The sequence below is a fragment of the Cynocephalus volans genome, chromosome 9, assembly GCF_027409185.1.
Source record: "Cynocephalus volans isolate mCynVol1 chromosome 9, mCynVol1.pri, whole genome shotgun sequence".
Taxonomy (NCBI): Eukaryota; Metazoa; Chordata; class Mammalia; order Dermoptera; family Cynocephalidae; genus Cynocephalus; species Cynocephalus volans.
This window is the reverse complement of record NC_084468.1, coordinates 42,866,013-42,878,256: the sequence shown is the minus strand read 5'-3', so window position 1 is coordinate 42,878,256 and position 12,244 is coordinate 42,866,013. Positions and strand designations below refer to the sequence as shown.

Genomic DNA, 12,244 nt, shown 5'->3' with positions numbered 1-12,244 from the left:
GGGATTTTGTATGTTTTTCTGCATCATGGTACTTCAGTATCTGTGCCTTGCAGATAGTAGAAAGATGCTGGAATCAGTATTTACTGAATATGGCTGAATGAACGGCCAATGTAAGTTTGCATATTAAACACAAATTGTCATGATGGAATGCAGTGAATGTTAACCACCATTTTGGAGCTATCCATCTGTTGAGGATTACAGGTTCTAGGAATATTAAATTTTATCTTATTAATTTAATGACAATTTTTCATTCCCAGGAATATATATAGTCTGCATTCTCTGGATGGTCCTTTGTCACTGAACATGCTGTGTCATGTTTGGGTTTATATTTGTCATCTGTTTTAATGTCATGGCCTGTTGAGATAGAACAGAGGTAACTGAATAAGAACAATTTAGTGGTGCCGAATGGGGCCTAATGATAGGATAGCAGCATGTGTGCAGAGGTTCCCCGTAGTTGGAATTGAGAGAAGGGATGGGAGAGTTCATCAAGTGGCACACAGTAATGCAAGCATGTGGGCACTAAAAGAATTGCTTAGGGAGAGGGATTCAGTTCCAGGAAATACTCCATCTATCACATCCAAGTAATGTTAATTTCATTTTATTTGTTGTGTAGTTTTGTTTGTGAACTTGCTTTGGTCTTATAGTTGTATAAGAGCTATAAGCATAAGAAATTTCCACTGAATTTATGCTTGTACATTGTTAAGTGACATCAAGTTACGTAAGTGTATGTGGTACTTAAGAATTCAGGAATGGAATTAGACAGGTGGTGTTCAAATCTTGGATTATTGTGTGACTTTGGGCAAGTTAATTATACTCTCTAAGACTTAATTTTTTCATCTGTAAAATGGGGTGATAACAGTTCTCGTGTTAAGCTGTGAGGATTCATTGAGATTTTCCACATAAAGAGTTAACAGTGCCTGGCTTGTAGTGAGTGCTCTATAATTGTGAGCTTTGGGCATCAGATATATTTCTGTGATAAGAACCCATAAATATTCAAGTTTGAGGGAACTGGAGGCAGGTGAAAGCTTTAGTGTTTTTGAGAGATTTGGGTGCAATTCTTGCTTAGCCTCTATGGTCCTTAGCCACACTCATAACCTCTCACATGCTCAGTTTTACTGATATCTTCCTGGGGTTATTGTGAAAACTAAATGCTACCCTTTAGGGAGTGAGTTTGTACTAATCAGAGTTTTCCAGAGAAACAGAACCAATAGGATATTTGTATATATTTATGAGGAGATTTATTATGGGAATGGGCTCATGTGATTATGGAGGCTGAGCAGTCCCACAGTCTGCCACCTGCAACAAGTGCTGTCATTGAGTTCAAGTCTGAAGGCCTGAGAACCAGGGGAGCCTATGGTGGAACTCCCAGTCTGAGGGAGAAGGACTAAGAACCAAGAACCGTGGGTTGGAGAGGATGCTGCTGGTATAAGCTCTGAAGTTCAATGGCCTGAGAACCAGGAACTCCAATGTCTAAGGACAGGAGACCATGGATGTCTCAGCTCAAGAAGAGAGATTTTTGTCCTTCCTCTGCCTTTTTTGTTCTATTTGGACCCTCAACAGATAGGATGATGTCTATTTGCATTGGTGAGGCTGGATCTTTTTAACTCAGCTATACTGATTCAAGTGCTGATTGCTTCCAGAAACACCTTCATGGAACCCCCAAATAATGTTTTACCAGCTGTCTGGGCATTCCTTAGCCCAGTCAAGCTGATACATAAAATTAACCATCACAGAGTTCCATGTGCCAGACATTGTACTAATAAGCCTATAGGAAGTAGCTTATTCTATCTTTAGTCCTCCCAGTAGCTTTAATCCTACCAATAGCTTGGCAAAGTGAGTAGTATTGGCCTATTTCTACAGAGAAAGGAACTCAGGCTCAGAGAGGAGACAGGAATTGCCATAGGCCATATGGCTTATAAGTGGCAAAGCAGAGGCTGGAGTCATAATCTGCGTGTCTCCAAAGCTCATGTTCTCTATCTGAGGTCCTATTGCAATGCAGAGGTGATTCGTCCAGATTTCTTCTGTGGCAGGACCCCGGGAGTAGCCACAGCAGGAATAAAAGTTGTGATATGGGAAAAAGGGAGGAATCATTTGGAATATTGGAGGGAAACTCTGGTAAGTCTTTCACTGTGCATAATGGGGCCTCAGGGCACCCAGGGAAAAGGATATGAGACTAGTCCAAATGGCACATCAAGTGTTAAAGTGGGCTGTGGGAGAAAGTGTGTGGAACCAGACTTGAAAAGAGCACAAACAGCTTTGTTGTTTTTGCTGCCTGAAACCTTCTCCACTTTCTCTACAGGAAAACTTCTACTCATCCTTTAAAAACCAAATCAAAATGTCACTTCCTCCTTGAAACGTGATGTGCTCTTTTCAAGTCTGGTTCCATTCACTTTCTGTGGAGGATGCCAACATTAATAAAGCAAATGTATTTTACAGGGCCTAACTTTTTAGAATTGCACATGGAAATGCTCAGCTTGGGAAAAACAGAAAACTTTCCCAGGACTAAAGTCTCTGTTGTAGATAAAAATACTGTAACACAGCAAAAGAGCTTGGGCAGTTGTCCTTGGTGCAGCTAAACCTAATATTGGGAAGGTATGTGAGCTAAAGTCTTCAAGGTTAATGGTTGGGGGATGTTCCACATCTCTACTTCAGTTCTTTCTTTGAGTTTCTTAGGGAACTGAGTGTTGCCATAACGATTATCTCATTGTTCTTTTTGTAACCACCTGTGTTCCTTTCCTGTAACTTTCTTGCCTGGAGAATAAAAACTGAGAGAAAACTTCAGTAGGGGTTATTTCCTAGGAATTCTTCTCTCTTGAAAGAATTGCTCCTGGAATTAACCCCTTCTGGGCCTCTCACTGCTCTGGAGAAATGGACTTTGAGTAATCCTTTGCATCTCCATCACCCTGGGCGAGGTGACACTTTCTCCCTCAGCATGTTTGTAACTCTGTGTTCTGTCCATTAACCCTTCCAAACTTTTTCTTCCTCAGTCCTGCCTAACCTCCCAGGGTTACCTTGAGGTGAGGCTAGAATAAGGTACCACTGTACTGGTATATATTGTATGTGTATTGTGAAAAGCAGACTTGTCTTTATAAAGAAGGTGCTAAGCATTTCTGAGTTCTAGCCCCGTCTTTTCAACTCCCTCAACCATTTCCACCTCGTTGTTCAATAGTCACTCAAACAACATTTGCCAGCCCTGCCTCCTCAAACCTGGTTGGCCTCTTGTGTTCCTCGTCATGGTTCATGGTGTCAGTGTCTACTGGTCACTGAAACTCAAAATCCCAGAGCCTCCCTAACTCCTCTTCCACTCTTAGTCCCCATATCTAAGTGGTCACAACGTTTTGTGGACTCTGCCTCCTAGATTCTCCAGTGATGCTGCTTTCCTCACCCTGCTCACAGCCATCGACTCATATCTCCCACCTGAACTGTTGGAGAGTCTTCTAGCTAGCCTCTGTGTCTGCACCGTTCTTCTGCCTGCCATCCATAAGTATCTTTTCAGAAACACACTCATTATAGCATTCCTCATTCCCCACTTAAAGCTGCTCAGGATAAATCCAAACTCCTAAGTCTAGCATGTAAGCATCTTCCTAGTTTGGCTGCAAACAACCTTTTTGATGTCATTTCTTACACTGCACCACCCTGAGCTTCAGCCACAATGAATTTCTTTCTGTTCCCTAAATACTCAGCACTTTGTTGTTTTTGCTGCCTGAAACCGTCTCCACTTTCTCTATAGGAAAACTTCTACTTATCCTTGAAAAACTAAATCAAAATGTCACTTCATCCTTGAAACTTCCCCAGTTTCTCCTGGCCCCACCGTTGCCCCACTCCATCTCATACCACAAGAGCACATGATTTTATCCTTTATCGTTACTAGATTAGGAGTCATTCCTTCTTCCCCTTCCACCCACTATACTGTAAAATCCTCTTGGAGAAACTCCAGCACACAGCACTGTGCTTGGTGCCTTGTTGTGGTGCGCTCAGTGTTTGCTGGTAGAACAGATAAAGTAATGAATGAGCAACTGAAATTTGAGCCTTCTTCTGCTAGTTTCATAGTAAGGTATTTGGATGTCAGTTCAAGTATTAGTACAATACATTAGGAGATTATATATGACACAGCATGAATTCAGGGAACATGAGTCAACCCAGTATACAAGTCAAATTTTCCTGTATAGATTGACCCATATCTGACAGCTGCATTCAGTAGCTGGGACAGGTGGCAGGCGGAGAGGGGTGTTTGGAAGCATACCACAGCCAGCGGCTCTGAGGGTGAGATGGCTGGCAGGTGAGAAATGACCCCTGAGAGCAATGTCTGGATAAATTCCATGATGTCAACAGGGATTTCCTCCAGGGTTGGGAGGTTAAGGGTCATTTGATTCTCTTTGTGCTATTAGTATTTTCTAAGGTTTCTACAATGAATATGTATGGATTTTTAATAGGAGGAGGGTGCTCTGGCGAGTTCTTCTGCCCATGAACTGGTGCAGGCCCCGGCAGCAGGGTGGGTGGCTATATCTGACCAGACTCCTGGGCACCGCGCACCTGCTCGGCTTTCCATCCTGCCTCATGCACCTTGTGCTCAGCCACACTGATCTATTTTTGCTTTTTATTTGGCAAATACTTGTAGATCTTGTGCTGTGGACTAGACATGCTTCTAAGCACTTTGCAAATATTAACTCGTTTAATTCTCATAACAAACCTATGAAATAGATACAATTATTATTCTCATTTTATGTATAAGGAAAGTGAGGTCATGCCAAAATATTTTTCTCTTTGCATGTATTATTCATTCTGCTGGGATTTCTCTCTCTACCGTCCCTCTTCTAAAATATAAGCCATAATTCTCTGTGTTCAGCGTCTTTTTTATATATAGTGCTTACCACATTTTGTAATAGTTCCTGTGTCTGTCTCTCCTACAGATAAACTTGGGCAGGTTACTTAATTTTAGTCCTTTGTCTGTAAAATGGGCACAGTAATCCTCACCCTGCAGGGTAACTCTAAGGATTAAAAGCACCTGGCACAATTCCAAGGCTACAAGCTCAGGAAATAAGCTCTTCCTATCTTGCCTTTTTGTGTCATTGATACAGTTGTTGATACAAGACAGGTGTTGTCCTGTGAGATACTGGGTGGAAGGGAGAGAGGTTAAACCAGGATTACCAAAGTCAAGGCCACTAAGGAAGAAGAGAGCGTCAACACCCCCAAAGCCTTCATAAAGTGGATGACAATTCAGAAAAAGCCATTGTGTTTGGTCATCAGGGATGTTTTTGAGAAAGGCTTTAGCAGACTGTGAGGTGGGAGGCAGATTGCAAGTGGTCAAGGAGGGAGTGGGTGGGAAGGATATGAAGGCTGAGGGTGCAACCATCTTCCCTTTCTCTGAAGGAAAAGGAAGGGTTTGAGCAGCAGTGGGGCCAGAAGAAGCGTTCTTGGTTTGCATGGTGAGGTCTGAATGTGAGAAACGAATCCCTTAGAAAAGAACGGCTGGGGAGAATGTCCTTCTCCCTGTCCTGGCTGAAGCTCGGTCCCTGCTCAGAATCCCCGTTGCTGCCATTAATTTCCTCACCTCCTTGCAGCTGGGGCATCCCAGAGTCTAGGGGGCTTTCGGGTCAGTTGAGGTCCTTGGACTTTTCTGAGCTGCAGTTTCCTCATCTAAAACAAGGAGATCAATGCCTGGATTGGCATTGGGGATTTTGTGAGCATAGAATGAAATAAAATCTAAGTGCCAACTACAGCGTCTCAACAGTTGTGTTCTTTTAGCTTTTCTTAGAGATAGGATGAAAGAGAAGAAGAAAGTAAAATCTGAGAGTGCTTTTGAACTGCAGAAAGAACAAGTTGGGTATGTGCCCCCGGGACAGCTGCTGGCTTCTGCGCAAAGCAGTGAGGGAGGTTGTCTGCTGAGGCCTGGGGAATGGGAAGGGTTTGTCATTCTGACAGGACTGGTGGTTTCCATGGAGGCTGCCAGCACGCCAGCCAGAGCAGTCTAGTCCGATGGGAGCTGCTGATGGCCTGGGAGGAGTGGGGCAGGTCTGAAAGTCTTACCATGACAGCGAGGATGCAGAGCAGGTTCTTGGGAGCAGGGTGGGAAGCCCAAAGGTTTTGGCCAGAGCGGGGATTTCAGAGTATTAGATCAAGCAATTTTCAGTTATTAGGGCCAGGGGATGGCTTGATCATCCCAGATACAGCAATGTTCTTCCTTTCTCTACTTTTCCTTCTATACTTTATCATACCTACCCCCCCCCCAAAAAAAGTAACCTTAGTCTTTTTATAACATTTTGTGTGGGATGTATCAGTTAATATTATTCAGCAAACTTTAAAAAATTTCTATATTGTGATTTTACTAATTTTTAGTGGATGCCTTATGTTAAGTCATCTTTGCACGTACTGCTTTGTATTCTTTTGGATTTTTCTTTGGGATAAATTCGCCAGTAGAAGGTTACTATGCTCAAGGGTGTAGATGACTTGGGGTGTGTGTGTCTTGATTTTAATTGCTGCAGGCAGATCTGTAGCAAGCAGGGAGGGTGGGCACTGGACGAAAAGCAGAGCATTCAATCCTAGAGTCCAGATGGAGGTTCTATTTGAATACTGTTAAGGCTACTTCACATACCACCGAGTTCTGTGTGCGGCCTCTACTGAGGCACCTACACTCAGGAGAGGGAAACACAGCTGCTGGAGTTTGCATCTGTGATTGAGTCGATGGAGTTTGCTTCGTTTAGTCTTTGATGCTTTCTTTTAGGGGGCTGTCATCAAAAAGTTGAGGAAGTTGAACAGGTGTATGTTTGGGAGAGGAAGGCAGCAATGAAAGGGAGTCCGTTTCTCTGTTCTAGAGCTTTTGTGGGACAAGGGCAGAACAATTTCATCTTTAAAAATTGAAGGATGTTGGGGCTGGCTGGTTAGCTTACTTGGTTAGAGCATGGTGCTGGTAACACCAAGGTCATGGGTTCGGATCCCTGCACTGGCCTGTCACTGGGAAAAAAAATTAAAAGATGTAATTGTTCTGATTACAATCATCACACTGTTAATATTTTGAACAATTTTAACAGTTAAAGGGAGACGTGACTTAGATAATTATTAAGGAAATTGTAATATTTTGAGTCAGTAATTTCATCAACAAATATTACTGTTAATAACATTGTTTCTCATATCTTATGACTGTTAGTAATGCTTATCCCTGCCTCCCCTCCCCCCTCTTTTTTTAACAGAAAAAATACAGAAAGGGGTTTATTGATATTTCAAAAATCAAGTGTGTGGAAATAGTGAAGAATGATGACGGTGTCATTCCCTGTCAAAATAAGTATCCATTTCAGGTGAGCTGGCATAATTTTGTGACAGTGCAACGTTGGGCTTTTAGTCATGTTTGCCATTTGACATTACAGTTTCCTGTCACTACTTTGGTGGCTGATTTTTAGGTTCATTTTCCCCTTTAATGAAAATTGCTTTTCTTCATGAACTGTTCAAGTCTTTGTTGAAACATTATCTTATTCTTGTTTTGGTCTGTTAGATTTTACCAGTGGTCCTGAGTTTCTAAAGCCCAGACCTTATTTACTACTGCTTAGATGTATCACAGAGCAGTTAGAATAAGGAGTGGGGGCTGAGACTGAAAAAAGTAGAATGAAGTTTTCTCTGCGAGTTTGAGAAGCTGAGAAGGGGCAGGAGTGAGTTACTCAAACAAAAGAGATGAAAAGGCTGCTTGTAAGGAAAAATACAATATTAGCATTATATACTGATTAACCTACTTCTTAAGGGTGATCGTATTATTTCATTCTTTTCCTCACAATGATGCTATTACATAAGGAAGGTAAGTATCATACTGTTCTCATTCATGACTGAGTCTTACAGGTGTTAGATGACGTATCCAGGGCCACTTTGTGAATTAAAAGCCTGCCAAGCTCATGCATTCACATCTCCTTGTGCCTGGGGAGGGTGGGTGGCACCCTGGGCCACTCTACATCCATGCCAGGGTCTCAGTGCACCCATGTCTTGGGAGCTCAGGAGTGTAGAGTTGTACGGGCAACACAGGGCTGCTCTCCAGCACCTAACTAGCTCCTTCTCTGGTTGGGGACATTTTATGCTTTCCTTTGAGCAATGAACGTTTGAGGTGGAAGTCATCTTTTGCCAATGGCTGTGGTCTCACCATGTCTTGAGGGGAAAGTTGCAAAAGTATTTTTCAACATAGTATCACAGCGGAGTTCTTGCTCATTTTTAGTTGCTGTTATAAAATGATCAATTGCATTTGAGATAAACATTTACCAGTTTGGGGGATTAGGATGATATTTGGAAGCAGTGAGCTAAAATGCCTAAGCTTCTGGATTATTCTGCACTATGGTGGCAACAACACAAAAAGAGGAAGGACTACATTTAATTTTCCTTTTCCCCATTTCTTTTTTTAAATCTGCCATTTCTCTGAGTGAAGAGCAGGGACAGTAACGTGCTTAAAAGGCAACTCTGAGGCCAAACCCCCTGATTTGCCACTTACTGGCTCTCACCTTGGGTAAGGCACTTCACCTCTCTGAGTCTGTTTACTCTCCTGAAAAATGGGAATAATAACCATGATAGAACTCGTTCTGCAGGGTTGTTATGAGGATCAACTGAGGTGATACATAAAGAGCTTAGATGTATAATAAGAGCAAGATAAGTGTTAGTTGCTGTTATCCTATTTCTTTCCTACTGCTGCTGCTTTTAACACTGTACCTACCACTCAGATCAGAAGTAACCCAATTTAAATCTCCTTCTTGATTAAGTATGTTGAATATATACACACACACACACACACACACACACACACACACACATACATACACATAATGGGGCGTGTATGTATATAATTTCATTTGAAGTTTAGGAGAGAACCACTCTTACCACACTTCTGATGGCAGTTAGACATTTTTGGGAAGTGGCAAGAGGTTGTGGGGACCTATAGTGCTTCAGATTCTGGACCGAGAATTAGGATTTTTGCTCCGCAAGATAAAAAGATTCACTCTGCAAGGTAAACAGACTGGTTGCTTTTAAGAATGATGGTGAAAGTAGAATGAAAAGCATTCCATCCTTGAACCATTTAAAATTGCTGCGATGAATACATATGAGTTCAAAAACAATCTTAAGAATTAATTAAGAAGAGGGAAACTTGTGCTTTAACTATGTAATTTAAACCAGTAGGATTGGTAGGGTGAAAAATATTTTTTCTGATTATAACAATATAATTAAGAAAGTATAGATCCTAGTTTCACATCTTCACAGTGACATTTTGCATCAGGTTCAGATATGCAAGGTGGAAAAAAGAAAAAGAAAAGTAGAAGTAGGCATTTTCAAAAGACTCCAAGAGAAAAAAGGAGGTTGCTGCTTCTCCCAGCGTATTCTAGCCCTAGGAAGGGACTTAGAAAACAGGGAGGAACCAGCGCCAGCTGCCCGGTAGGATACCTCCTTCATGCTTCCTTTGTGAGTCATTTCTGACAGTAGCTGGGGATTCCCCAGGAGGTGGCATGTCTTTCCTGGGTTTTAAGCCCAGATCTGTCTACCTCACATCCGTGCTGTTTCTTCTACACTGCACGGTCATAAAAAGTATGTTGAACAAATGAATGAGTGACTAAAGATATAAATAGGAGTGAAGGTAAATACTAAGTGGTGTTGCTAAAGGAGAGTATTTCCCCTTTGTGGAAATGGCTTCTGCACTTCAAAGTTTGCAAAACTCTTCCCTCCTCGACACCTGCTGCTGTGGTAGGATGACTCATCAGAAGACTCTGCCGTGGTCAACTGTCCACAGTGATGACGCAGAAGGACGCTTAGATGGTGTGATCAAAGGTTTGCTGAGGGAAGGATCCTGGCCCCAGAATATCTCTTCAGCCTGCTAAGCTACCTGAGAGGCCAAAATTATGTTTATTATTTGGGATTATTATTTCAGGTAATTTACTAAATTTAGTAAATTAGAAATTTCTTGTAAAAATACAAATGTCCCAGGTTAGCAAGGTAAATAAATAGTCTTAGTTATGAAAACTCTGAGCTTGGATTTTTTTTTTTTAAAGATTAGCTAGTCTTTAACAAATTTTAAAACAGTTGCAAGCTCATAGTACTGACATGCGATAAGTTTTGAGGAGAAGTTAGATTGCCTGGAACCTGGGAAGGCAGATTCTAGGAGGTAAACAGTCAAGGGTCATGAAGGTGTTTGACAACCCATAATAAGAAAAGCCTTTGGGGGTCAAATAGGTCCTATTCACATGACTTAACCTCACCACTTTGACTTTCTCCTCTAAGAGGATTCCAACACTATTAAAGACCTGGGCTGCTATACTGGTTAAATGAGGCAGCATATGTCAAGTGCTTGCCCAGCGTAGGGACTCTATAGTAAATTGTTATAATAAATTATTATTATAATACACCACAGATTTCTAGAAGGTCCAAAGCCTTAGCAGTCCTTTCTAGACACCTCAGTGTCAATTCAGAATGACTGTCTTATGGTGCACTTTACCTAACGCTCCTGTACAGAGTTGGTTTCATGGACAAACCTGGGTAAAGTGTGAAAATCATGGAGCCAATGAGGAAACATATCTTCCCACACTTCCCTTAGCACTCCATCTTTATGTCTCTTAAGTCATGTCCCACATTCTGTCTTGTAATAAAGTATTTCTATACATGTTTTGTATATAGGCTTTATTTATGATTCATTTTGGTGTCTTACGTAGCCTCAGCAAAGTGCTGATTGATACATAGCATTATTTTTCCATGGTTTTCATAATGTCTTTAGAGTGCATTTACTTGAAAATGAGTGGGAAGGAATTATCTATTGAACATCCATGTATCAATGAAAGGGCTAGTTGCTTTTCAATTCAGTGAGTGTTGATGTGGTGAAGGGAAGCTTCTAACTGTGTATTACTTCTTAGCTAGTCAGGATGTTTCTGCTTTGTGACTGACCATCAAGGTAAAGTGACAGACCATTGACAGAATTCTGTTTTAGTTTCTCCAGGTTATTAATTGTTAATATTCAAAATATTAAAATTAAGATTATTTAATTGCCCACCAGGGCTTACCTCTAAAAGAGACACTGTGGTTAAAACCTTGGGCTCTGGAGTCAGAATCCTGTCTTTCTGGATTACCAGGAATTGATGATGGGCAGGTGAGGTAGCACACATTGGGGGACACTATTTGGAGTGCATGCTATATGAAAGGTGGCTCCTGAAGTTATACAGGAGTGGAGGGCCTGTTGGGGAGGCCTTAGTTTCCTCATCTGTAAAGTGGAAATACTAATACCTGGATGGTAGGATTCATTGAGTTATTGTCTATAAAGCACATAGCATAGAGCTGGGATAGTCAGTCAGTTACTGCAGTTATTAATAGTGGCAAAAGAAAGCTATAGGAGTGATGCTGAAAGAATAGTCCATTCATCTGAAATATTATTTAGAAAAAGATTAGATCAGAATCATCCCTGTTACACCAAGTTTATTTAAGGAACTTTAGTTAATTAGGTTGAAAGAAATACTGACAATAATGAAGTATCTTCGTCTCTGTATATTTTTTTCCCCTGTAAAAACACAGTACTTTGCAAAATGAGTGTCCTACTCATTGTGGAAGTGAAGACATAGATGTACTTTTGTAAGAAAGGAATCTGGATTGTTCAGATCTGAAGTAAGACTTATTCAGTCATTCGAGAATGATTTATTGGTGCCTGTGGTATGAAGGACTTGGTGCTAGACAGAAGTGCTGTATCTCAGTATTTCTTACTGATTCCATCTTTTGTTTTATTTTAGGTTGTTCATGATGCTAACACACTTTATATTTTTGCACCTAGTGCACAAAGCAGGGACCAGTGGGTGAAGAAGCTAAAAGAAGGTAAAACTCGTATGATGAAATATCAATCTGTGCATAATTTTAGGAGATGTAACTAAAACTGAAATACAGCTAATATATCTAGTGCATTTATAATCTCGTACTTTACAGTAAGTGTTTCTCCAAGAACATTCTATTACTGTAAGAGATACCAATATATTAAAGACAACTTCCCTTTTGATTCTTTCTACTAGCATTTAGATAGTTTCTAAGAAAAGTGTGCTTCTATTTAATGTGCAATATATTTGAAAGGTGATAAAGCATGGGCTTTTATGACAATGGGACTTGGTATTTTCTAAGAAATTGCCTAAGTAGTCAACATTTGGTAGGGAAGGATTGACTTATGTCATAAATGAAGCGTTTAAATGAGTGATTTGTCCTGCACAGTCCTTGTCACTCCTCCTGCAGAACAAAACAGTGGTGGGCTGACTTTTGCATTTAT

At 41.0% G+C, this 12,244-nt stretch overlaps 1 protein-coding gene across 1 annotated transcript in view; it reads left to right on the top strand.

Moving 5' to 3' along the window:
* TEC (tec protein tyrosine kinase) overlaps positions 1–12,244 on the top strand; it is a 124,922-nt gene that overhangs the window by 81,910 nt on the left and 30,768 nt on the right. The window contains exons 3-4 of the mRNA XM_063107612.1: positions 7,188–7,292; positions 11,724–11,805. Of these exons, the coding sequence (XP_062963682.1) occupies positions 7,188–7,292; positions 11,724–11,805 (187 nt within the window). The remainder of the gene's footprint in view (positions 1–7,187; positions 7,293–11,723; positions 11,806–12,244) is intronic.